This window comes from Biomphalaria glabrata, chromosome 7 (assembly GCF_947242115.1).
Source record: "Biomphalaria glabrata chromosome 7, xgBioGlab47.1, whole genome shotgun sequence".
In the NCBI taxonomy this organism is placed as follows: domain Eukaryota; kingdom Metazoa; phylum Mollusca; class Gastropoda; family Planorbidae; genus Biomphalaria; species Biomphalaria glabrata.
The window spans coordinates 9,346,404-9,373,758 of NC_074717.1; the positions used below are offsets into that span (position 1 = coordinate 9,346,404).

Sequence of the window (27,355 nt, forward strand, 5' to 3'; positions counted from 1 at the left end):
AGTTGGGCTGTTGTCCAGAGCAATAAAACACGTGAGAATGGTCGAGGAGCTAGAGCCTAGATGAGAAGGTCATGCTGCCAATGTCAATGCCGCCATGTTGACATCGTTGCCTCGAGTCAACTACTTTGACATGTGTCATTTGTATTGTTCAGGTGAATGAACCTGATGGTAAGGATGAATTGAGTTGCACCCAGTCGTTGGAGTATCTAGTATCTAATTAGTCTACTTATTAATTAGCCTCAGAAATATCCATAATGAAGCCAAGCTTTGGGACAAAATGACCTTTCACCTGTAACCACACCTCCCTCGCAACCCATACTCCCCACTTCCTCCCACGACGTAACTTCAACTTGCCGCTTCAGTGCCGATAAAAGCATCTGTTCTTTGGGCCCGTCGACTTCGCTGTTGCAAAAGAAAACATGAGTTATTTGAGTGACCTGCCTACGCGATTTAATTACCTACCTGTATTTGATACTGCGGTACATATTTGTGCCTATTGTAAATGGTAAGAAGGTCTCTGGTAACTGGAGCGAGGAGGTAGACTGTAGCGAAATGTTTTAATCTCATGAAAGGTGTAAAGTTTATATGAAGCCTTTTTTTCTTGTGTTTCTTTACGATTCTCACAAAGGTATGATGTAAGTGAGGGTGTTTATTGAGGTATTATATTAGACTTATTGGGCTAGTTATTTCAAAATATATTTATATTTTAGTTGTCATTTTTTAATTTATTTCGATTAGTCTCTAAACCCAAATGAGCCGCCAAACTCACTTCGGACTGAATCATTGGCGAATCTTTCGATAATGTCCAAGCCATAAAATAAAGTTTGCTATAATACATTATTAATATATACTGCTAGTACGATGATTAAGTTATTGTTTAATCCAGTGTTGCCCAAACGTTTTCCTTAACGGAACACACATTCTGAGTATTTAGTGGAACATTTTGCTGATTTTTTAAAGAGAGATTAATTCACGTGGTGGCCTACTAGTTAATTATTTCAGTAGTTCTTGGAACACCTAGTCAGGCCTCGAGGAACACTAGGGTTCCGCGGAACACAGTTTGGGAAACACTGGTGTAATCAAAAGAATTAATATATATGTGTGCGTATAAATATATACCAGCCAGATATTACCCGCAGCCCGCGGATCTTAATTTGCGTATTAGGAACAATTAAACAAAATAATAATGTTATAAGTAAAGCGAATACGTGAATATCAAAATATTATGAGTGGGGCTAAAAAAAATAGCTAATCGACCTAATTAAGACTTGTAAGTTTTCTGTTCGGTGCATGCGTGACCTATCAGTAGTGTCTAATGTAAGAAGCACGCAATTAATGGGATATAAAGTAGGTCAGGACGTCTACATTTGCAGATGGCAGATATAATTAACGAATTTATGTAAAAATGCTTTTGAAACATAAATTTGAAGGTGAATTTTATTAAATAAAATAAAAATGAATGGATTATATGGCTGCCTGGTCGTGCGGCTTGTGCGCTGGACTGTTGTTTGGATTTATCGATTGTTCCGGGTTCAAACCCTGCCTGCTCCCATCCCCCTTCGTCCTGCGGGAGGTATGGACTAGGAAGTAAACTATCTTCAACTCTGAAACATGTAAAACATTTTACAAACATATTTTGTATTTTCATGTGTCAAAGTAAAAAAAACACCTATCTTTGCAAAGTAAAGTTCTTAAAATTAGATCTAGATCGTTTTGGTCTTAAATCATGTAAACATGACTATATGACCTAGATCCATGAAATAGTTATACTTTCATAGAGTTGGGCAACTTTTTAAAAAATCGTTTTAAGCTTTTTTTTAGGGCTATTTTACATACGTAACTGTTCCAGTTAGTACCCAAGGAACATTTATGCCAAGTTTGATTAAGATTGGTCAAACGAATTTGATTTCTATTCGGGACTTACATACTGTAACATATATAGGCCTACAAACATACATGCATACATACAAACATACGCCTTACTTTATGCTTTATATTATAAATAATTTAGATGTTTATTTACAGATTTATAAAGCTGTGTAAATAGAGTGTATTCGTTTTCTTTTAAGGTGCCCATGAAAAAAAATCTTCATTAGTTGTGTATGTTCTGCCTGTCTCTGATATCCAAACTAAAAGTGTTATTGGAAGTCCCAGTTCATAATATTTTGTAGCATGCCGCCAGGACTACTTACATGATAAAAATATCAAAATCTGATTTTTACCTAAATTTCTATTAACAGCATACCCACGTAGGCACTCTACGAGTTTGTGGTTCTTTTGTAATTCTACAATGTGTCGTCTCCAAACTTTCTGTGGCTCTTCCATGTCAATGTACCTCTGATTATTTCCGCTTAATATTGTAAGTTAACATCATATTTGTTTTTGTTAAAATGCAGGCTGACTTTGCATTGCAACAAATACCCTAAACCACTTAGGTCCAGGTTGTTTAATTTTTTATTTTCTTTTAGCTAGGGGGCCATGTAGCGATTGGGGGCTCTGTTTGGCTTCATTCTTGGCCTAATAGGCTCCTCCAGTCCAGCGATTATTTCCATGCCATGTACATTTCTGACACTCATGTCAAGGGCAGCATCAGCTCAGAGGCCAGCCCTTTGAGGCTTAACCATTCCATGTTAGATGTTTCAAAGGGCCGGAAAGAACCGCGTCCGGGACGGAAATGGTCCGCTGGTCGTAGTTTGGTCATCACTGCACTAAACAAAATGCAGTTTCAAAAGTATAGTGCAAGGAATCGGAAAAGTTAAGTGCATATAATCTCCTTGAACTACATTTCAACATTTCCGAGTGTTCAAGTGTCTGATACCAGCCATAGGCTGAAATAATAGGCAAATGGTTCGTGAAAACTTCTATCAAACAAAGCCCAAGGGCGAGTTACTTGGGTACAGACGATTTAGGTGGGACTTGCATTTTGATTTATAATCAACACTAGTATTTCACGTCCGATGATTAAAGATTATTGGTACAGATTAAACTTGTACATGTCAGAAAAACACAAACAGTTCTTCAGGATAGTAGTAATTGTGCGAAATGTTAGCTTGGTCCAAGACTTGGGTGTGAATGAAATACCGTTTACACACTTTTGGCAAGACAGACAGACAGTCACACATACAGACAGAGTGAGTTGTTATAAGTTTTGTAAAAATCTACTTAAGTACTCCCCAAGCGAAACATAGAAGACTTTCATATGAACTGCTCCCACATAAATACTACGACCATGATTAGTGGCTCATTATTTGGGCTATGTGGTGTGCATAATATTTCTAAGCTTAATGGATCCCTTTGAGGTACAACGTTTGTGAAGTAAATCAGGTAGGCTTCTTTATAAATATATTTCGTTAAAGATAATATGATCATTTTGTGTGCCCTTATGAAAAACCAATGGCTATCTCTATTAGGCCAACATAGGTCTCCATAAACTGAGTCGAAAAGCTAATTATTTACCATTTGTGTGTAGCGCGTCTATAGCATGCTCAGTAAGCTTAGGTCTTCCATTCTCAGTGTTATATGGTCCTACACGCTCAGTTCTATTAGGTCTTCCATTCTCAGTGTTATATGGTCCTACACGCTCAGTTCTATTAGGTCTTCCATTCTCAGTGTTATATGGTCCTACACGCTCAGTTCTATTAGGTCTTCCATTCTCAGTGTTATGAGGTCCTCCACGCTCAGTTCTATTAGGTCTTCCATTCTCAGTGTTATGAGGTCCTCCACGCTCAGTTCTATTAGATCTTCCATTCTCAGTGTTATGAGGTCCTCCACGCTCAGTTCTATTAGATCTTCCATTCTCAGTGTTATGAGGTCCTCCACGCTCAGTTCTATTAGGTCTTCCATTCTCAGTGTTATATGGTCCTCCACGCTCAGTTCTATTAGGTCTTCCATTCTCAGTGTTATGAGGTCCTCCACGCTCAGTTCTATTAGATCTTCCATTCTCAGTGTTATGAGGTCCTCCACGCTCAGTTCTATTAGATCTTCCATTCTCAGTGTTATATGGTCCTCCACGCTCAGTTCTATTAGGTCTTCCATTCTCAGTGTTATATGGTCCTCCACGCTCAGTTCTATTAGGTCTTCCATGCAGGGCCGGCCTTAGGCCACTGCAGCCTATGCGGTTGCAGTAGGCCCCGCGCTTTCATAGGCCTCGCGCTAATTCTAAGTGTGCATTATTAAATTAAACCATTATAACGTATATAAAATAACAGGGTTTTCGCGACCTCTTGATTTTCCATGGCCTCCAGGAAATCTCATGAAAAGGCAAAATATACCATAAAGTCCTGAACTTTTTTTTTTAATTTATTCAAATCTCCTTAAGAATAGACGAAATTGACATTTTGGGGTGCCAATAAATAAAAAGTGGCATTGCGAGCTTTCATTTGATAAAAATTTATTGCAAAGACGAAAGTAGGCCTATTTTCTAATTAAAAAAAATAATTTTGACATTAGGCTTATCCCTACCCAGACTAGGCCCCGCGCGATCCGTTTCGCATAGGGCCCCGTAATTGCTAGGGCCGGCCCTGGTTCCATGCATACTGTTTAGTAATCACATTAACTCTTTATCTCCGTAATTATTTTCCACATTCTGTTAGAATTGTTCATTTTTCTCATCTATAGGCCTACATTCTACCCTGTTATGATTAAACTTCAATAACATCTTTGACATCAGAAAACATTTGACCTTTGGCATAGAATTTTAGGGGAATGCATGTCCTGTTATATAACACAAATTAGAGTTTATGAAACCGAAAATTAATTTAATCAAATGGGGTCAAATCAACGATAGGTTTGTTAATCAGGGGAGAAGGAGTTAACATAATAATATTGTCCCATGTGCCATGTATACTGTAGGTACAGCGCAGTATTTAAAAATAGTCAAACTGTAAAGAATCGTTCAAATAATTAACAACGAAAACTCGGAAAGACAATAGAGGCGGCCACGTTGGATCTTCTTCCTCGTTCTCATTTTTATGTTGGAGCGTTCAGATGACTAGACCAATAAAGGAGAAGAACTGCGCAGTGGTTTCCAAATCAGAGAGCTCTCCATAAAGTTTTCTTTCTATTTGGGGAGTTTTGGGGCCAGTGTCTTGAACGGGCCTCTTGGTAAAGAAAGCAGTTTTAAAAGACATGGTCAGCATTCTCTGGTGACACTCCACATGGGCAGATTTAATTGGTTCCAATTTTGAGCTTCCGGTACATAAGTTGTCGCATTCTGTTGTGTCCGGTCCTGAGTCGAAAGATTAGATGTTGTTCTTGCGGGATAGCTTATAATAGGCATCATCTTTCTTGTGATTTGGATGAGAGCTTGTCCATTTCTCATTTATTTGATTTACTATTAATTTCTTCAATTCTTCTGGATAGAGTGCAATGTTTAATTGTAAGTTGTTCTCCCACACTTGGCGAGTGTATGAACCTTCTCATTTCCTTCTAGTTCTTTATGTGCTGGTATCCCTTTGATCGATTCAATATCTTACCTTTATAATGTTCCAAATAGTTGAGTCGAAGAACTCATGTCCCACAGAGGTTCAGTTCCATCGGTCTGGCTGAACAAAATCCTAACTGGGAACGGTCAAAGCAAATGTATTTTTTTTTACATCCCTATAACCAATAGCTCGTATCCCAAAGACCCTAGGGTTAGTGGCGAGGCCGAAGGCTAAACACGCCGGGAAAACTCCTCGGTATTTCTTCTCTGTATCACATCAGCTGGTGTCCACCATAAAAAAATGGCCCTTATTATTCATAACATTGTCTTCAATACTTATTTAGATAAACTATGGAGAAAGCTAGAAATGGATATAAGAAAGAAGGCAGGCACCTTCAAGGCGAGGGAGAGTTCCACGAACAAGACCAGAACCTACTTCACATGGAGAAGGCAAAGTCAGAAGATGAGAACAAGGGTCGAAATACCTGGGCTAGGAAGACAGAATACATCCTGTCTATGCTTGGTTACTGTGTTGGGCTGGGCAGTATCTGGAGGTTCCCCTATCTCTGTATCCGTAATGGAGGAGGTAGGTGGTCATAGTAAGGAACTCTAATATATTGATGTCAGCAGCTCATGTAGATAGGTGATTGAAATTAATACACAGCTATCATATATGGTACCAAGTTATTTTACTAGAATTGAAACCTAGATGTGTATCAGTGATTTTTTTATTGGCCTAATCTTTAAAAGCCATGTTTAGGTTTTTATATTATAATTACTAATTTGCCTTATGTTTTTTTAAGTGTTTTTTTTTTAATGTTGTAATCTGTGTTTCTCACTAGGCGCCTTTCTGATACCATATTTCGTTTGCCTCGTATTATGTGGTCTCCCTTTGTACTTCATGGAAGTAGCTTTGGGTCAGTTTATGTCCAAAGGTGTATACCAAGTCTGGAACATTTGCCCGCTCTTTAAAGGTAAAATAAACACTTATCGTACAGCGGCAGTGTACGCACGCTAGGAAATACACATTCAGATGTTTGATATTTGCTTAGTAGTCAAACTATTATTGACAAGAAAGATTTGGTTCTAACTAATTCAAACCCAACTTGCGCCAAAGTCCAAAGTTTTACCTCTGGTAACGCTGAAGTTTGGATAATGGTAAACTATGAGCCTTAGTTCTAGTATATTTTAATCTTTACTTATGGTAAGATTGAAGAGCAACTTAGGGCCGGCTTCAAATAATTGAAGGCCCTAGGCGAATGGAATTTGGTGACCCCAAATGAAATAAAAAAAAAAAAAACAGTAAAAGAAACAATTATGGAATTTATTACAAATTTAGTGTACTCCGACACATATTGAGGACAAGTTCCGTCATTTCTTCTCTAAAAAAAGAGTGAATAGATAAAAAAAAAATACAGAGTGTTGTGCTGAGCCCCCACCAATCGGAGGCCCCAGCCTGTTGTCCAGTTTGCCTATTCCTAATGCCGGCCCTGTTGTTATAGAGCTTCGGTTTAATTTGAGGTGCAGTTGGAATTTTAAGTTTAAACATACCCCCCCCCCCCCATACTTGTGGTCGAGACTGACTTTATACAAAGAAATACAAATAAGATAGCCCTTGTTAGACATCGATCTAATCAATATCCTTTACCTTATTCTATTAGATCTCTATAAACTTAGCTTAGATTGACTTTAATTGTAAATAACCATACAATAACAAGGCTTATATATTTTTTAAGCAATGACGCGGCATAATGGAGCAATGTTTGTCCTATTACAAGTTGACTTTAAATAAGTGTAAACAAACACAACCTTTAAAGGCTGTGACACACTGACTGACATGTGATACGGAAGTGAACAATTATAAAGCCAAACACGTAAGGGGGGGGGGGGAGGGTCTAGTCACGTGATTCGGTTGCATAAGTTAACACCAGAAACTGAATGAAACTTAATAGTTTACAAAATGTACAAGGACAGGCGAGGAAATGCATACATACAGAGGGGCGTCACTCTTTCCCCCACAGTCCTCCTCTTTCCTCAAGGGAATTATAAATGCAGGTAGAAAGACACATGCACATTTTCCAACTCGGGAAGGGGATGACGACATCTCCATTTGTAACGTAGAGAAATCATAATATTGGGGTATATATTGTTACTTAATACGCTGTATCAAAGGGACAACACTCTGATTAAATTGTTATTATTCTTTGACCATTAGTTATGTTTTTATTCATAAAATCAAAACCAAAAAAAGTTTATATTAAGTCTGTCAAAGATATAGTCATGCCGCCTTCTCAAACGTCCGGGGTACACTAAAGCGTCCCACTGGTTTTGGATCCAAATGTTTCTTGTGGCGAGACTTCTATAAATATGAAAATACTGTCCTACATATGTTATATTGCTATGTATTGTAAAGTAAAGTTACAAAGGCATACACACATCTGTTTGCTTACAATCTTGCTCTACATTGTTGACTGCTAGGTATAGGCATTGGTCAGATTATAGTCAACATCATCACTGGCTGGTACTATGTTCTGCTCATCGCTTGGGTTCTCATCTACATGGTCCACTCCTTCCGGTCACCGCTGCCCTGGACCGTTTGCGGTCAAGAGTGGAACTCGCCGCTGTGCGTGCCTCAAGGAGCGCGCGTCCTCTATGACGCTAACGGCACCGCGAGTCCAGCAATGTCACTGATCGCCAACGCGACAGGGGAAATTGTGGGGCAACACTTCGTGGTCAACGGAACAGCAGACGTGAAAGGGTTAAGGTCATCAAGTGAAGAGTTTTGGCTGTAAGTATGCAAAAACTTGCAATTTATTTCACTTCTAATTAGATTAAAGTCAATGCTTTTCCATCTGACTGTCATCTCCCATAGTAGAGCAGTGATGCCAAACCTAATTCGACCTGCGGGCCATTTTAATTTCCGACACTCGTGTCGCGGGCCACATGAAATAAAAGGTACAAAAACGAAATGAAATTGACCTGAAACAATTTTATTAGAACCTGCGGCTCTAGTACTTAATTAATAAGTTATTTGAAGTTTATCTTTGTTTTCACGTGTCGGAAAATGTCTTCACGTCTCTGCCTTAAAAGGCAATATCATTGTAGATACATTTACCACCGACTCATTTTGTTTTCTCTTTTTGGTAAATATTGCCATCGATCCTCCAATCTCTAATCTTCAACCATCTTTATTCATGTTCATTCATTGATCAAAGCAAGAATGGCGGAATTTTTGTTTTATAATGCCGTTTATATGTTGTTGTTTTTAAACAACAGCTAAACTTTCTTTACAATCAAATATGTTGGCTTATTATCATGTTATGCAAAAAAAAGTAAAGATCCGTTCACTTTTCCTGGTAGATTCTAAATTCAGAGTCCACTTGCAGTTTCTTCGGTTTTTCCATATCAATAAACGTACACACATTGAAGGTCATTGCACCAATCTATCAGAGAAAAAGTGAGAGCCTAACTTAGGTAATGATACATCTTTCAATCTTCTACACTTTGTGCCAACGATTCGGCGGGCCGGATGGAACCACGTCGCGGGCCGAATATGGCCCGCGGGCCGTAGTTTGGGCTTCACTGCTAGTGAGCTAAAGGACTGTTGAACAGTGTCAAGTCAAAAAACGTGATTGGTTGCAAAAATCCTCGAATGTTACTTTGGTTAAACCCAAAGCACTGCCTGTACTATAAATGTGACTTAGTGAGATCTTTGCTTTTCTCCATAGGAACAACATCCTTGAGATCTCCCCAGGCCTGGAAGAACTGAATGGACTGCCCTGGCACTCGGCCTTGGCCTTGTTCGTTTCCTACGTGCTGGTTCTACTCTGTGTCATCCGAGGCGTGAAGTCGGCTGGAAAGGTGAGTCTGAAGCACGTGAAATGACGTAAAGCTCTACGGCAGGCGACCTTGACATTCTTCAAAGTGAGAATAAAGTAAAATGCTCGTTTTCCAATATACTTTTATACAAGATACACGTCTTAGGACATACAAGATACACGTCTTAGGACATACAAGATACACGTCTTAGGACATACAAGATACACGTCTGATTGACTTTCTTAGGACACTCTAGTGCAGTGGTCTTCAACGAGGGCGCCCCACTGGGCGATTTCGTGAAATTGGGGGGCGCTGGAAGCCAATGGGGCGATAGGGGGCGCTTGGCACAATGGGGTGGTGGGGGCGGTAGGGGGGTTTCTGGGTTAAAATTGGAACTTAGAGGAGAAAGAAGAAACCCGAGGTTGCACTGAAATAAAACTAAAAATTCTCTTCAAAATTAACACCGGATCATATAATATATTCAAATGACAGCTTGCTTCTAATTTAAGAACAGAAACAACGTTAGAAAATTGGTTTGGGACTCCCCCTTTGCTATATTTAAATTCTTACTCTGTTGCTTTAATTGGAAGGTATCTATGTCTTTCGATCCTGCGCGCGTAAACGTTTATGATTCGATTAAAAAAAAACAACTAGGTAATGCGCCTTTTAGATTATAGTTTATTTTATATACGTATGTAAATATATTAATATGTACAAGTTAATTAAACAACAAACTTAAAACTAACATTCAAATAAAATAATATAACCTTTTTTAAAAAAATAAAAATATTGACAAAGTCAGTTAATATGAATATATCTCAGCTCGCGTCTCGCTTCTCGGATGTAATAAATTTAAAAAATAAAATATAAATGACAATTTTTTAAACATAATTGACTGATGTTCAAATTGAGTTGCAGGAAAAAAAAAACAGATTTACAAAATGATGTCTTCAATACAAAGAATGTTAACATAGGAAGCACCACAGAGATGTGGCAACACTGTAAGGTTCCTGTAAAATTCCAAAACTGTGGTAGAAAATGGAGTTATATTTAGCTTTTCCATCAACGTACATGGACTTCAACATTCAACACAATTTGAAATAATATTTCATCAAAAGCCCCCCAAAAAATCTATTTTGGTCAGAGATAAGTTCTTAACAATTTTAAAGAAGAGTTTTAATTCTTTATTTAATTTTTATTCTTTATTAGAAAAAATACGAAAAGGGGTTGGTATGCCAAATAAAAAAAAGAGCAGTGCTCTAGATGATTAGATAGTTTTGATCTTAAAGCTATTCTTGCTAAAGTTATACTTTTTTTACAAAGCTTATTTCAACTTTGTCTGTCTGTTTGTCTGTTTGGTAAAAAGTGTGTATGCGTTATTTCTCCGACACCTTGGATCAAGCTGAGATTTCGGACAATTATTTCTTTTACCTGACAACTCAAGAATCAATAAGAAAAAAATAATCAATTAGTTAATTAACTATTGGTAATTAATTATTTTGTTTGGTATCTCGAAAAAAGGAAAGAAATTATACTTGAGTGAAGTGGTGGTATTAGCTGAATTAGTCCACTTTATAGGTCGCCGCTCCAAATTGAGACTATACAATCTTCTCTATTCATAGGTGCCTCACAAGCAGAGTGGTTAGCACGTCGGCTCGAGTAGGCGTGAGCCACGAACTCGAATTTTGGTAGCTCCCTTTTTTTTTAATGCTTTTAAAAACCAATTACGGTAAAATCCGCCCAGACATCCCTTTCTTCCCCCCCCCCCCCCCCTCATTTTCAAAGCTGGTCCAGACAAGTGATAGGATCATAGCGCACTGAGAAAGCTAAAAGCATGAAATAGCACTAGATAAAAAAAGTTGGTAATTAATTTTCGCAGTGATCTATGGTTGTTCGTCTAGATTATCACAATGGATGCAAACTAATTGATAGAACTACACTTAGTAGTACCTTTTTTTTGAGTGTATTTTCTTTTCTTGTTCTTCAACATCATAGCATGCCTATAAGTTCATCACATTAAAGAGTTCAAGTGGTCTCTATAATCATAGTTAAGTTAGGTTGTACCAAAGAAAAACAATATAAACAAAAATTATACTATACAAAAAAAGCAACAACCTATCCTTCAGCAAGATTTGTCTCCCTTTTACTATATAAAATATAATTATATATATAATTATGTATTATATATAATATCACTAGCTAATTAACTAATGTGTTAATGTTATTATTGATACGCGTGTTGTCATCGACAATATATATATATATACCAAGTTTCAGCTTGATCCGGAAATGGGAAGTTGGAGAAATAACGTGTAAAACATTTGTACTAGACCGACCGACAGACAGACAGACAGAGTAAGTTGATTGATATTTACTTTGTAAAAAGACACTTGGTCACGCTTGATACTGCCTGACACGATACATCCGTTGTAATGACATGGTGTCATTAGTGCCAGTTCCTTTAATTGTATTCTTAAAGTCGACAACTTCGTTGTCAAGGCGATATTCATCTTATTGATATCAATTTACAAACAGAATTTGTCAGGAGCAAGTTGTGTCCCTTTAGTTATCTAGTTTTCGACCTGGGGTCGAGACTCTTGACCCACATTTTTGTTCTTACTTTTTATCACGAGTTCAAGGATAAAATGAACCGAGGGAAATATCCGAAACGCAGGCCCTTATGATGTGATGACAAGGGCCTTATGATGTGATGACAAGGGCCTTATGATGTAATGACAAGGTCCTTATGATGTAATGACAAGGCCCTTATGATGTGATGACAAAGCCCTTATGATGTAATGACAAGGCCCTTAAGATGTAATAACAAGGCCCTTATGATGTGATGACAAGGCCCTTATGATGTGATGTTATGATGTGATGACAATGCACATATGATGTAATGACAAGGCCCTTATGATGTGATGACAAGGCCCTTATGATGTGATGACAAGGCCCTTATGATGTGATGACAAGGCCCATATGATGTAATGACAAGGCCCATATGATGTAATGACAAGGCCCTTATGATGTGATGACAAAGCCCTTATGATGTAATGACAAGGCCCTTATGATGTAATGACAAGGCCCTTATGATGTAATGACAAGGGGTTAGATCACACGTGTGTCCATCGCAATGATATAATTGTCAAAACGTAGGCGGGCGAAGAAATATAGACAGGGAGTTCTTCAGCCCTCAAGCAGAGGTGTCCTCGTTATATTGCAACAGGAACATTCTAAAATCAGCGTCCTCTCAAGGTAGGCGCTACGTCCTGTACAGAAAGGATGGAGGGAGTGAAACCGGTTTAATTTACTTTTCAATAGGTAATTTTTTTTGTGTGTAATTATCAATCCATGATTGAATATTAACCAAGTAAAAAGATAATTAAAATAAATATAATTAAAATATTTAAAGGAAGAGACGTCGTTTCATCTTCTAGGTAGGAACTTTTTCAAACGTGTGCTGTTTTCACGAGAAACGTGTGTAACAATATCGACTCAAACCTGTTTGAAGACATTTCAAGACTTCTGTGTGTTACGTTCAAACTTCTCAACTCTCACGTGACAGGATGACCGAAATGGACCTCCTTCACCAATCGTAAACAAACAACATTTAGACACGTGGCGCTCTATCTCTTCTATATAATTTACGATCTCATGTTTAATTCATGATGGTTGTCACGTGACAGTTTTTTTTTCGTTGTTTTATCAATAAGATTACGTGACTAAATGTTGTTTGTTTACGATTGGTGAATGAGGTCCATTCATTCAACTGTCGCACATCGTTAAAACTACGCGTTCTAGACTTTGCAATCTATAGATAGATGGTGTAAAGGTCATCTGTTTCAGTGGCCCACGGTCAACGAGAGACTCATGTTACCAGTACAACGACCAACCGCCTTTACTTGTCCTCAACTATTATTGGGTATCTCTTAGAGCCGGGTGGACTCAGATGTGTCCTAAAAATTAAAGTTAATATCCCAGTCTTCACCGAAATTCGATCCCAGGTCCCGGGTTCGGAAACCAAGCGCGATCCCATAAATCATTAGGTTAATGACTTTTGTTAGGCAAACAAATAAGGCCCACAGACATGACGTCTTACGACCATCACACCTACTACTGTCGTACGAGCTCTACACCACCTTGAACGTTTCTCTCAGGTAAATGTTGGCCAGTGTGTTACCTCTGTTATTTACTAGACTTCATTTACACCTGCGACTTTTTTTTTTTTACATAGATGAGTAATGCGCTCTGCTTACAAGAAAACTCTTATATATAAACTCGCCCCATTCAATTTTTTTAAAATTTAAGATTGTTTTGTTACTATAAGAAAGGATATGTTGCAAATTTTTTTTATAAAGCTCAGGACGCAGGAAAACGTAAAGTCTGTGAAGAATCGATTTCATAATAATAGCAATGTCTTCGATTCCGAAGATTTAGGATGAGTGGAGTGTTTTACATGACTACGCAAACCCAGTTGCGACCTGCATATTTTGCCGCATCTCGTGTAGACAAAGCCGCTGTCCGCCAGGGGTCTATTTGAAGTTTTGTTTCCTTCTTCTTCGCATGTCTTCAATAATGTCTATTGTTTGGGTCTTCAGTGTGTGTTCCGCAGCCTTTTTATTATAGCTTTTATATATCGCTACTTTCATGCTTATAGCATGCTTTTGGTCCAATCTCATTTGTGGAACAGTGTGTGTGTGTGTGTGTGGGGGGGGGGGGGGTTAGGGGGTATCTAGGAGTTGGTTTTCCGTGCTGCCTTTAGGCGCTCAGTAGACACAACTTTGCTCGAGCCCCCTTCTAGGTAGCCAAGCCAAGCCAAGTTCAAGCGCACTTGGCCTCTCGACCACGCTTCCCTTTGTGAGAGCTCTCCGTCTCTTTCAGACGCCATCTGCTGTCAGCTACTTTCCTCTAGGTCAGTGAGGACGAAATGACGACAGAGTTGATCTTACAGTGCTTACTGGCGGGAAGGGGAACACTTCTGTTACGCCGTTCACCTTTAAGCTCGGGAAAGATGATCGCCTTGAATTTCTTCAAATCAAAAGTTTACCTTCAATTACCAATCCTGAATTACATGCTGTGTACATGTTAACTGTTGTTATTCTGACTAATGATACAGTCTGACATCACCTAGTACAGAACAGTATCTTCTAGTATGAATAAAAGCTTGTGTCAGTTTGAACATGAGCCATCGGGTCAACTTAAACAAGTCACTGTATTATTATTAAGAAATGGTTTATCAATTTCTACACTGATTTTGTTTGCGTTGAGGTCTCTTTCATTTGACAAGTAAGGCACCTGGTAACGTGCTTGTAGGATTGTCCCCCTATTTTTTTTTTTTTTGTTGCGATCCAGGTAAGATAAAAATTCTCTGCTAAAATTCTTTTCTTAGTTCTCGCATACATCATGACTCGATGACATCAAGACTCGCTTACATCATGACTCACATACATCATGACTCACATGGTTGAAGGGTGTTGGCTTCTACCAAATTAACATCCAGTTTAAAATTTATTTTATGTTGAGTAGATCCTTAATTTTATTTAAATTAACAAGTCTTTAGGTTTATGTTATTACGTAATTTAAAGTTGTGAATTTATTCATTCATCCAGGTTGTTTACGTCACCGCTACGTTCCCGTACATTCTGTTGACAATTCTGATAGTCAGGGGCGCCACCCTCCCGGGAGCTTTAGACGGGTTCCTCTTCTACGTCACTCCAGATTGGAGGTTTGCACTCACTGAAATGCAGATTGGACAGTTAGAGAGAGAGAAAGAAGAGAGAGAGACAGTGACACATAGAGACAGAAACTAAAAGAGAAAGAGAGAGAGAGAGACAGAGAGAGAGACAAAGATATATAAAGAAAGAGAGAAACAGAGATAGAGAGGCAGAGACAGTGAAGGAGAGAAAGAAAGAAAGAGAGAGAGAGAGACAGAGATACACTGCGAGAGATAGCTTAATAAAAAGACAGAAATGTGAGTTAGTGATAGAGGATGCGAAAGAGAGAGAGAGAGAGAATGGGAGAGTCTTAAAGAGAGACATATATAGTAGAGAGAAAGAAGTGTAAGAGTGAGTAAGAAAGAGAGTTTAAAAGAAATACAAAGAGAAGTAAGAAACAGAGATAAACAGACAGACAGAAAGACAGACAGATAAATTGATAGATAGATTGATAGATAGAAAGATAGAAAGATAGATCGATAGATAGATAGATAGATAGATAGATAGATAGATAGATAGATAGATAGATAGATAGATAGATAGATAGATAGATAGATAGATCTAGTGATATAATTTACAAATAAAATTTTAAATTAAACAATAACTACGACATACTTAAACTATTTCTTTGCCTGTGGATTATGTCTTGATACCTCTGTTTACCTTGGTCAAGTTTCTTGGCTAAACTTGCATGTATAAATCTGCTTGAATTGAAACCCAATGACACAATATTGCCATGACATTGATTAGTTCAAGATTACGTTTTGATGGACAGTACAGATACTTATATGTTTCTGTCCCCAGCAAACTGATGCAGGTCCAGACCTGGCTGGAGGCAAGTTTTCAAGTGTTCTACTCCCTGGGGCCAGTATGGGGTGGACTGGTCACTATGTCCAGCTATAACAAATTTCACAATAATTGCATGCGGTGAGTTGTTGATTGGAGGTGTATCTATTGTATACTTTCAATGGTAGTACGTACGATTTGTAGGCCTCTAAATAATAGTCTTTCGAGAAACTCCTTTGAGCGGCAATACACAGGGCTAGGTTGATAGGGGAAATAATGTCCCTGGAGGTCCCAAATTTAAAAAAGCTCAGTGTGAAATAAAGGCATGACGTCATTCCTTACATTTTCTTAATGAGCTTTCTGACATTGAAGGCGTTATGCAAATAATTACAGTCTCATTCACACTTAAACCTAACAGTGAGATTAGATACTGCATAGTACATACGATTTGTGGACATCTAAATGATTATCTTTCGGTAAACGCATATAAGCGGGTATACCTAGGGCTAGGATGGCAGGAGAAAAATTGTCTCGTGAGGACACACTATACTGTGACTATACGTTCCAAAATTAAAAACTCGTTGTTAAAAAGACCTGAAGTCCTTTCTTACATTTTTTTAATTGACATTATGACATTGAAGCTTAAACCTATAACAGTGAGATTTGACACTGCACAGAAATTGGAGGAACCAGTAGCGTTACTAGAGAGGGTGTCACCCGGTGCGGCCAGCATTGCAGGCACCCCCATTGTTGGCATCTACTGTTTTCAGTCAAGAGGGTTAGAAAAAGCTCTAACATTATCTGTTAATATATAGATCAAGAGTTAAATGATCCCTACATAAAATGATCTCATCAAAGCAATAATAATAGTAATCATTACACTAATGTACTATTCTTATTGGAAGCTGTACAGGTATCTACATTTACCCATAATTCATTTCATTTTAAAAATGCCAAAGTCCCTTTTAAATTTTGCACCTCGGGCTGCTAAGGATGCCTGGCTGCTGAGGATGTCTGGCTGCTGAGGACGCCTGGCTACTGAGGACGCCTGACTACTGAGGACGCCTGGCTGCTGAGGATGTCTGGCTGCTGAGGACGCCTGGCTACTGTGGACGCCTGACTACTGAGGACGCCTGGCTACTGAGGACGCTACTGAGGACGCCTGGCTACTGAGGACGCCTGGCTACTGAGGACGCTACTGAGGACGCCTGGCTACTGAGGACGCCTGGCTGCTGAGGACGCCTGGCTGCTAAGGACGCCTGGCTGCTGAGGACGCCTGGCTACTGAGGATGCCGTTGTATCCCCTCTGAAGAGCCTCAGTCATGTAGATTGTACAATATAAAATGCATACAATGACAGGCTAACATTATGAGTCAGTAATGTGACACTGTCTTTGTTAATTGTTGACTTTGACATACTTTGATATATTCGTCTGTTTTTATTTTCTGTCAACAGTGATGCCGTTATATTGACATTCGTCTGCGAGGGAACAAGCTTTTTCGCAGGGTTCGCCATTTTCACAGTCCTCGGTCACATGGCCTACAATCTCAATGTTCCGGTTGAAAACTTTGCCGCTTCCGGTGAGTGTTGATTGGCTGGAAAATGGAATAGAAGTATTGACTTGACTTTTCTTAACACATAATTTGTATGTAGTCGTGATGTTGCAATGTTATGCAGTGCATGTGTTCGTGTTTCTGATGTAACCATGAGTCAATGTGGGCCGGATGGTTTGGTTCTATAGGCTGAATAGATTCTGATGTAACCATGAGTCAATGTGGGCCGGATGGTTTGGTTCTATAGGCTGAATAGATTCTGATGTAACCATGAGTCAATGTGGGCCGGATGGTTTGGTTCTATAGGCTGAATAGATTCTGATGTAACCATGAGTCAATGTGGGCCGGATGGTTTGGTTCTATAGGCTGAATAGATTCTGATGTAACCATGAGTCAATGTGGGCCGGATGGTTTGGTTCTATAGGCTGAATAGATTCTGATGTAACCATGAGTCAATGTGGGCCGGATGGTTTGGTTCTATAGGCTGAATAGATTCTGATGTAACCATGAGTCAATGTGGGCCGGATGGTTTGGTTCTATAGGCTGAATAGATTCTGATGTAACCATGAGTCAATGTGGGCCGGATGGTTTGGTTCTATAGGCTGAATAGATTCTGATGTAACCATGAGTCAATGTGGGCCGGATGGTTTGGTTCTATAGGCTGAATAGATTCTGATGTAACCATGAGTCAATGTGGGCCGGATGGTTTGGTTCTATAGGCTGAATAGATTCTGATGTAACCATGAGTCAATGTGGGCCGGATGGTTTGGTTCTATAGGCTGAATAGATTCTGATGTAACCATGAGTCAATGTGGGCCGGATGGTTTGGTTCTATAGGCTGAATAGATTCTGATGTAACCATGAGTCAATGTGGGCCGGATGGTTTGGTTCTATAGGCTGAATAGATTCTGATGTAACCATGAGTCAATGTGGGCCGGATGGTTTGGTTCTATAGGCTGAATAGATTCTGATGTAACCATGAGTCAATGTGGGCCGGATGGTTTGGTTCTATAGGCTGAATAGATTCTGATGTAACCATGAGTCAATGTGGGCCGGATGGTTTGGTTCTATAGGCTGAATAGATTCTGATGTAACCATGAGTCAATGTGGGCCGGATGGTTTGGTTCTATAGGCTGAGTAGATTCTGATGAAATCACGAGGTGGTATGTCGTAATTCGGATTTATAAATGTGAAATATGAGAGCTGATGATAGATTGGTGAGACACCTTGATAAGTGTGGCCTATAGCTGCCAAGGACAGACATAGACGGCGAGAAGAAAATCTTAATCGACCACCGGAGGACAATGTTTATGCTTGCGTTAGTTGTGGCGAAATATGTAGGTCACATCCGGGCAGTGGCGTAGCTAGGAATTGGCCATCAATTATCGTTATTCCATTCGTGTGTCTACAAGCTGAAAACGTTGTATATTTATTAAAATTTATATTTACTTTTGTTGTATAAAGAAGTCTGTTCAGGTCTATTTTAAGCTCTAAATCTTACAAACGTAACAAGCCTACACCGGTCTATTTCAGCTGGCTGTTGATAGCTACAACCTAATGACCCGAGTATCGATACATACGTAGCTGACGTCTAGTGTACTCGACTTTTCACTACGGTGTTTTGTTTCTTTAAAAAGGTTTAACTATACACACAATTATGAAGCACTGTTGTTGAACGTAGAGTTGCCAACTGTTTATTTATCTATATACATATATCTGTTTATGTGGCTATGCGTTTTTGCTTTTGTCTTTGATCAGGGCCTGGATTAGCATTTGTTGTCTACCCTGAGGCAGTGTCGTATCTTCCTGTCCCTCAGCTGTGGGCCCTCTTGTTCTTTCTGATGTTGTTTACTGTTGCACTGGACACACAGGTACATCTTCACACTTGCTGTTTGTTTGTGTACTTGAAGACGTCTGACACCCTCTTTAAAGAAATAGAATACGAAGGGAATTAACTATATGCTGCTGTTGCTTACAAACTGTAAAAAAAAATACAACAAAAAACTTTTTTTTACTTAAAATGTTAATGTTGAATGTCAATTCATTACAGATTTACAGCCATATATATAATATCAATGTTAGTTAAAAAAAAAAAAAAGTTAAAAAAAAGGCTCTGTAACCGAAGTGTTGGAAAAAAGCCTGTTTAAACTACCAGTTTGAGTTCTGTATCAATTCAGAGTAATTAACCATTTATGTAACCCTTATCGATCTAGCAATAATAGTATAGTGTAGGTATGATATGTGTGCATCTTTTTTCAAAGTTTGTAGCTTTCGAAGTTGTCATGACAAGCCTACAAGACCATATGCCATCGGTGGTGAAAAGATGGGAGATAATCATGAAAATTGCCTACAGCTGCTTGCAATTCCTGCTTGCTCTCCCTTTGGCTTGTAGGGTAAGTAATGATTCCTGAACAGGTTTAAGACCTAATGGGAGGGGGTCCTCAATAGAGGGATTCTTGTGTCAACATCAGCCAATCATACAAATATGTGGGGCCTCTGCCACACATTCTAATTATCCTCACCAATAAGTTAGAGAATGGGAAAATAGGCGAGGTAGGAGGTGGATTAGTTAAATAAGCCAAACACCCTTTACACAACATGGTATTTTCAGTTAGGATTAGGCCCTGTATTTGACTCTAGATATCCACGCGAGAACACACTATGACAGCCTATGTTTAGATCTTTTTATCTCGTCATCATCTATCCCTTGCATTGCTCATGGAACATAGGGCCTCAGTAAAAACACGCCATTCTCCAAGGTCTCTTGTTATTTTTTTTTAATAAAGATCTTTAAATGTAATGAAATTTAAAACAAACAAACAAAATTTTAAAATCTTAAAAAAAACAAACAAAGCTTATCGCTTATCTAAGGGTAAGAACTCCGCACTTACAACTATATCTCTCAGTAATGTAGAATTTATTTCCATTTTTCGATATCAAACAAAATAATTAATTACCATTACTTAATGGACTAATTGGTTAATTTTTTAAGCTGATGTTATTAATGTTAATTAATTCATTTTTCAGGGCGGCATTTACTTGTTTCAATTAGTGGACTGGTACATAGCTGCATTTTCAACCGCAGCTATTGGACTGTTGCAGACTGTTGCTGTGGCTTGGATCTATGGTAAGCTGTTTTTTTTTTTTTTTTTTTTTTTGTTTTGTCTTTAAAACATTTTTCTAAATTTATCTTTAACTCAAGACACATTGAAGAAATATTGAAATAAACTAAAGAGAGAATTACAATCTACAGTTGGCTAGGAACAGACTTATGATGAGGTTTCAAATGGTTTAAGTTTATTTCCAGATTGATGCTGTGCTATTTATGTTGGAGTTATATTGGTGTAATAATCATGATGATAATAATAATAATATATCTATTATTGTTGATAATAGACTAAAACAACACGAGCTTCAATAAACACAATGATTTTATTCGTCCTTATTTATGCTCTTTTTTCCAGCCACTTGTTCACTATACTCTGACTTCCTTTTACACACAGTCCCTGACACACTGCTGTTCACTCAAGCATGTACACTCAAGGTCCACCCACTGGTCATTTCATACACAGGCACACACACTGCACTACCAGCCACGCAAAACACATACACTTACTATCACAGTCGTCATTGGTTTGTAGCTCTAAACAACTGGTACCGCTAAAACAAATTTAGGCGTATTAATTTTAATGAATTAAACTCACAATTCTATGTAAATTTTATTAAGAATTGTTGTAGATGGTCGATGACTTACAACACCAAACTGCTGGCAGACAACTAAACCTCTGTAGGCTTATTATATTTTAACTTATACAAACTTGAAATAAATTGTGAATAACTTCTTGGTGAACAATATTAATTATAACTTTTATTACAATATAGACAAATGTAACTTGAAATGAAATCAACTAAAATTTTAAACAAATCTTACAATAAAAACGTCTCTACACTTGGGCATCCTGGAGTCGTCTAGCTGACAACAGTGCTGTCTATTTTGCATCATTCACAATGCATAGCCACCAACCAAGATATATGTAAAAACGCAAGTTAAAATTTTTACTTTTAACAAGATGTAACTAGGGCCGGTCTTAGATATTTGGAGACCCTAGTTGTTATTTGTCTGTTGTTCTTTGTCTGTTGTTTTTGTCTGTTGTTCTTTGTCTGTTGTTCTTTGTCTGTTGTTTTTGTCTGTTGTTCTTTGTCTGTTGTTCTTTGTCTGTTGTTCTTTGTCTGTTGTTTTTGTCTGTTGTTCTTTGTCTGTTGTTCTTTGTCTGCTGTTTTTGTCTGTTGTTCTTTGTCTGTTGTTTTTGTCTGTTGTTCTTTGTCTGTTGTTTTTGTCTGTTGTTCTTTGTCTGTTGTTTTTGTCTGTTGTTCTTTGTCTGTTGTTTTTGTCTGTTGTTCTTTGTTGTTTTTGTCTGTTGTTCTTTGTCTGTTGTTCTTTGTCTGTTGTTCTTTGTCTGTTGTTCTTACTCACGGAAGCACAGTCATACACTCTGCTGGACAATATGCTGCCTACATAAATACTTCCGGCAAATATCGGCGTTTGCTACGCCGCGAGTCGACTTGTTCTTATATTTAGACCATATCTGTAAATACTGAAGGATTAGTTTTCCTTGTTGGTATCAAACAAAATAATCAATTACCAGTAATTGGTAACTTTTTTTTTATTTATTCATGTCTTGTCGAAGTCACTGAATAATTATGCAAAGTTTAAGATTGATCAGAGAATTTACACACTTTTTACCAGACATACATACAGACAGAGTAAGATGATATAATCTTTGTAATAAATTCACAAAAGAAGACTTGACATGAAGCTTGAAACTAACAAAATAAACTGTTTTCGGACCCTGAAATAAGCTTGAATCCTCTCTATACAATTCTAAAATTGACTACCGGAAATGAATTATATTACTTTCATTAATTTACTCTTCCGTGTATGGGTCCTTACCCTCTAGAAAGCAATGTGTACAAAAGAATCTTATTCCTTTCAATAATCTGACATCCCTGAGGTTGTGATTATGTTGTATTAATGTTGGATTAGAGTAACTTTACTGTTGTATGAATTTTGCGTATTTTTTTGTTGAATATTGTCGTGTATAATCTGTTATTTAATACAAAGTACAGTGTTAAGCACTTAATAATGAGCATATATTTTTTTCACGATACATAAGTATTTATATACTAATACAAGATTTGACTTTGCTTTCCAGGAGCAGAAAGATTCATGGATGACATTCAACTCATGATAGGAAGAAGACCTCCTTACTTGTTCAATATACTCTGGAGATACATAACTCCAGTTGTACTTTTAGTAGGTTCTTCTTTTTAGTTTACTTCGGGTTTAAGAATATAACAAAAAGGGGGGAGGGGATCTTTTTTTTCTGGATATTTCAGATTATTTATTTTTGTTTGGTATTTTCAGTGCATTTTCTTAGTTTACTTTCGATTCTTTGGTGTTTTTTTTTTGTGTTGTTTTTTTTTTACTTTGGCGTTAAACTGGCTAATTGTATTATCATGTGGCTAATCGTAGAATCATGTGGCTAATCGTAGTATTATGTGGCTTATCGTAGTGTCATGTGGCTAATCGTAGTGTCATATGGCTAATCGTAGTGTCATGTGGCTAATCGTAGTGTCATGTGGCTAATCGTAGTGTCATATGGCTAATCGTAGTGTCATGTGGCTAATCGTAGTGTCATGTGGCTAATCGCAGTGTCATTGGATGATCAATGCACTGAGACCCAAAAGTGGGTAAAAAGCCTTGATAGAAAAAAACAACAACCTAGACAGTATTTCGTCTCAGAAGTGGCCACAGTTGTTAGAATCCCCACATGAGGAGTCTTTGGTAAACAGAGCTGGTTATCTTAGTATTGCCGTAGTTGGAGAGAACAAATCAAACAAGAAATAGACAGCTTTTTAAAATAATCTGAACTTCTACTTCAATTTCAAATAATGTAATAAAACACAATTTTCTTCTTCTTCTACCTTCTCACTATCATGTTGGAGAATTCAGATGACCAGTTGTCCGAGAGGCCTGAATTGGTGTTCCGCGAACTACTCGAATAATTAGCTAGTAGGCCATCACGGGAATTAATCTCTAAAAAATAAGCAAACTCTTCCGCTAAATACTCCGTAAAGGAAAAAGTTTGGAACATACTATTATTTATCTATATATATATAATTCTCTTCGTCGCTCAAGAGTTTGGACGGGAAGAAGAAGTAAAGGAAAGATCACTCTCTTATTTCTGCGGATAGTCACCCCACGAATATATATATATATATAGTTGGTGAAGGTAGTCCACGACTCACTGTCGTACAGTAGCGTGCTAAGAACGCATGCCTTGTATTAGATAATTTTAAAAAATTTAAACAATTGCAGTCATTTTAAACCAATATGTACATGGTTTAGATTTTGTTCATTACACAGTACTTGCACATAATGCACCTATCGACCATCGATTCATAGATTTATTCAGGCTACCGAAGTTCAGATTATAGGGATTCTACTTGTAGGTTTTATGCAGCAGATTAAAATATTTTTTTTTTGTAGGTACTGTTGATTGCGTCCCTCCTGACATATGAATCACCCACCTTTAAGGAGTATCACTACACGTCTGGCGCTGTGGCATTTGGTTGGTTCATGGCTATTGTCTGGTTCCTTCCGGTTCCGGTAATGGCTGTGGTTCAAATAATGAAGTCCAGTGGCGACATAAAGAAGGTAAGTGAATGCCCTTGCAAAAATGAGAATGCAAACATGGAAGTTGTGTTTTGTATTTCTACCCGTCTGCTGAAATAAGTGTCCTTGACATTACATTCTATGTAAATGAAGATTTCTACCCTTATATACTGTTGGGATGTTCTTACTTCTATAGAGAAGGTCGTGTGTTTTGCTGTGACTTGAAATGATACTGTTTATTGTTGCCAGTTCTTGTTACGTTATATGAGATTATAAAATAATACTCACTACAGAATAAAGAGAATAAGATAATCCGTTCTCTTTGAAATAATATAATAATTTATTTACAAAAATAAAGACACTGTCTACATCGTCAGATCTAAGAAAGAAAACTAAAGCGGCTTTTGTTCGTCCGTTAATCTTTTTCTGTTGTATGTTTTTTAATGTACCGTGGCGTCACTAAGGAAATCCCCGATTAGCCCTCACTCTTACGCGTCTAAGTGTCAAATCAGTACAATAATTATGGATGAGAGTAATTGGCAGATTTTAAAGAAAAATTTAAAAAAAAAAAAAAAAAGCCCACAAAAGAGGCAAGATGGCCCATAAAAGAGGCACATAAAGCCCAAAAAAGAGGCAAAGAAAAGAGGCATAAGGCCCAAGGATTCCTATGATGATAAAGCTAAAACTGAATAGAGTAAATTCTGAGGTTTCCTTTAAAAAAAAAAAAGAAAAAAAAAGTGCCTTAAGCGAACAAGAGTTTATAATTCATAGCATCAAAAATTGAATACATTATTTCACCCATTCGGATCTCATAATCGATAGATAGATAGATAGATTCATTTTTTTTTGAATAAATATAATGTATTTAGAAATATTATCTTCAACTATGTCATTTGACTTGTTCCCAGGCTATATATCGCACACTTTCAATAGGCGCACCTTTTCACACCTTCGTTCCCATACGTTTGTCCAGAGAATTTTAATATCACTTATCTTATTTATATAATCTTATATTTTGTGCTATGAAACATTTGCGTTTAAGCTTTTTATATAGAGTGCGGCCATTTTAGGGAAATGCCAAAGAATAAATACAAAAGTCAAATAAGAGACTTTTGCGTTTTTTCTACCCTAGAATTTCCTCGCTTAGAATGTGAATTTATCTAAATCGTTTCTAAACGGATGCCCATTTGGTAAGAGTAGAGCCTCAGAACAAAAAGTTTGCGTAGATTTATATATAGGTTTTGGAATGGGTGCATGAATGAATGGGTAAGTAAATAAACAAAGAAATAATTGAATTGGTGAATGCATAAATGAATAAAAAATGAATATATGAATTAATTAAATAAATGAATGAAAAATGAATGAAAAATGAATAAAATGAATGAATAAATAAATGAATAAATGAATGAATAAATGAATAAATGGTATTTGGTGTATACGAATTAGATTGTCAAGTCAATTTTGTCAGTCTTTTTTTTTCCTCCTCAGAGACTTAAAACTGTGTGTAGCCCCACCTCTGAATGGCAGCCATCATCTCTTGACTTAAAGGAGCGTTACCCTACAGAAAAAGCGGCGTCCCCATCATCATCATCATTATGTAGTAAAATCCGGGGGTGCTGACAACCGACAGCGTTTAGTTCTAGATGTTTCTTTAACGAGACAGACAGTGTTTCTTGAATCTTTCTCGTGTAATAATACTCTGTGAGGCTGGTTCATGGCGGGATGTATGAAGTGGTAACTCATTGACTTTGTATTGAAATTAGCCCCTCGCTTGTTAATACGAGGACACGGTGAAGAGAAGTCACACCATTGCCTTTACCTAAGTCTCATTATCAGAAGAAGGTTTCAATGTAAACAACTAGACCTATACGCTGCGTTGCTCTAGCACTCCAGTATACAAATAAAATATAGGCAGTGACGAACTATTTTAAAAAATGGCGCGTAAAAAGAAACGAAACTAATTCATTAAAATGTTTGCTCAATTGTGTAACAAGTCAAATATTTGTAAAAAATCACTTTCTCCTTCATAAAGCTTGTAGTTCTTGTATTCATTCATTATCGCAAGGAGTCCTTGCAAAATCAAGTTCCTCAATTAAATTCCAGCTAATTCCAGTTAGAACTCAGTGATGGGCCAAATACGGAACAAACATTTGATCCAGAATCCAGCCCGTTACATATTTTGCAATAAATTAAAAAGTACAAATTTCATTCACAAGGTAGGACTTCAGGTTTTCAAATCCAGGTGAACCATTGGAGTAATATTGCAATTTTGTTTTACTCAAAGTTGTTCCATGTGTAGAGTTTCATGAGAAGCCTCAACTAAGTTTTGAGTTACGGCTTGAGTCCATCCAACCTTAAAGGTTATATCTAACATTAGTTAGGGAAAATTAAAGTCAGTTGGTCGTTCTGTTAGTCACATGACACAATCGTTAAGGAAAGGGGGGGGGGGTCACAGAAACAGAGACACGGATGATCCGTAGATCGCAAAGTTTAAGAGGCTGAGGAGTACTTCTTTTTTTTTTTTTTTTTTAAATTATATTTTTAAAATTTGTTTGGGTTTAAATGTCGAATAAAAAAACGTAGAGTTGATTCTAAATGTGTTTTTGTAAGATGATTGGATGCGGTCACTGCTAATTACGTGACATTTGATTGTGCATGAAAGAGTGTCAGCTGCATAGTAATTAAAATATTTTCATTCAATTGAGTACTGTTGTATTACTTGTTGTCGCGTATGGTTACTAAATGAGTTCTGCAGTTATAATAGCACAACAAAACATAGATACTCAGAAATGGACGCCTGAATTAGCAGATGACATTTATGTGACATAAAATATGAACATACTGGCAAATCCAGCCATCAATGAATGCAAGAAATTCTCCAATAATAATCCAATAATATATTAAGCGCAATAAGCACACATCTGTATATACTCGCTATATTAAATCTTTATGCGTTCTCTCATTTCACAATCATGGGAACTACTTATTGCTACTCACTGTATTACACATCCATACGCTTCAAGAATATGGCGTCTACTACTGCTCTAACCATGTGATTAACTCCCAGAATTCTCGATTAGGTTTCACTTCCACGTGAGACACAACAAAAAGTTATACTTCGTAATTCTCACTAATTCATGTCACAAACCTTGATGTGACATACGCCCCTTCCTGCAGGAAAAAAATATTTTGCAAAAAATCTTTTTGATAAGACATCATATCCCAATGACATGACTAAATGCATGACGCGTAGGACGTAACCATCTTCTTTTTTGAAGTATTATATAAGACGTCTTGTTACTACACATATCTATATAATAAATTAAGATTTCAATGTTTCAAATCATGATATTATAAGATACTTATGTCCAGTTACATTTAAGTC

General features: G+C 37.5%; 2 protein-coding genes across 2 annotated transcripts; one reads left to right on the forward strand and one right to left on the reverse strand.

Annotated features, from left to right (window-relative positions):
• The first annotated feature begins 488 nt into the window (after positions 1–488).
• LOC106059967 (sodium- and chloride-dependent glycine transporter 2-like) lies at positions 489–26,670 on the forward strand. The gene is made up of 14 exons (XM_056036060.1): positions 489–628; positions 5,767–6,008; positions 6,265–6,396; positions 7,901–8,210; positions 9,151–9,283; positions 14,851–14,966; positions 15,760–15,882; positions 17,197–17,321; positions 19,053–19,165; positions 19,556–19,687; positions 20,322–20,421; positions 22,508–22,608; positions 23,845–24,012; positions 25,459–26,670. The coding sequence occupies exons 2-14, from the start codon at positions 5,774–5,776 to the stop codon at positions 25,588–25,590; spliced, it is 1,920 nt and encodes a 639-aa protein (XP_055892035.1). The 5' UTR covers positions 489–628; positions 5,767–5,773; the 3' UTR covers positions 25,591–26,670.
• Positions 3,622–4,083, reverse strand: LOC129927328 (uncharacterized). The gene has a single exon (XM_056035837.1). The coding sequence runs from the start codon at positions 4,081–4,083 to the stop codon at positions 3,622–3,624; it is 462 nt and encodes a 153-aa protein (XP_055891812.1).
• Positions 26,671–27,355: the final 685 nt, after the last annotated feature.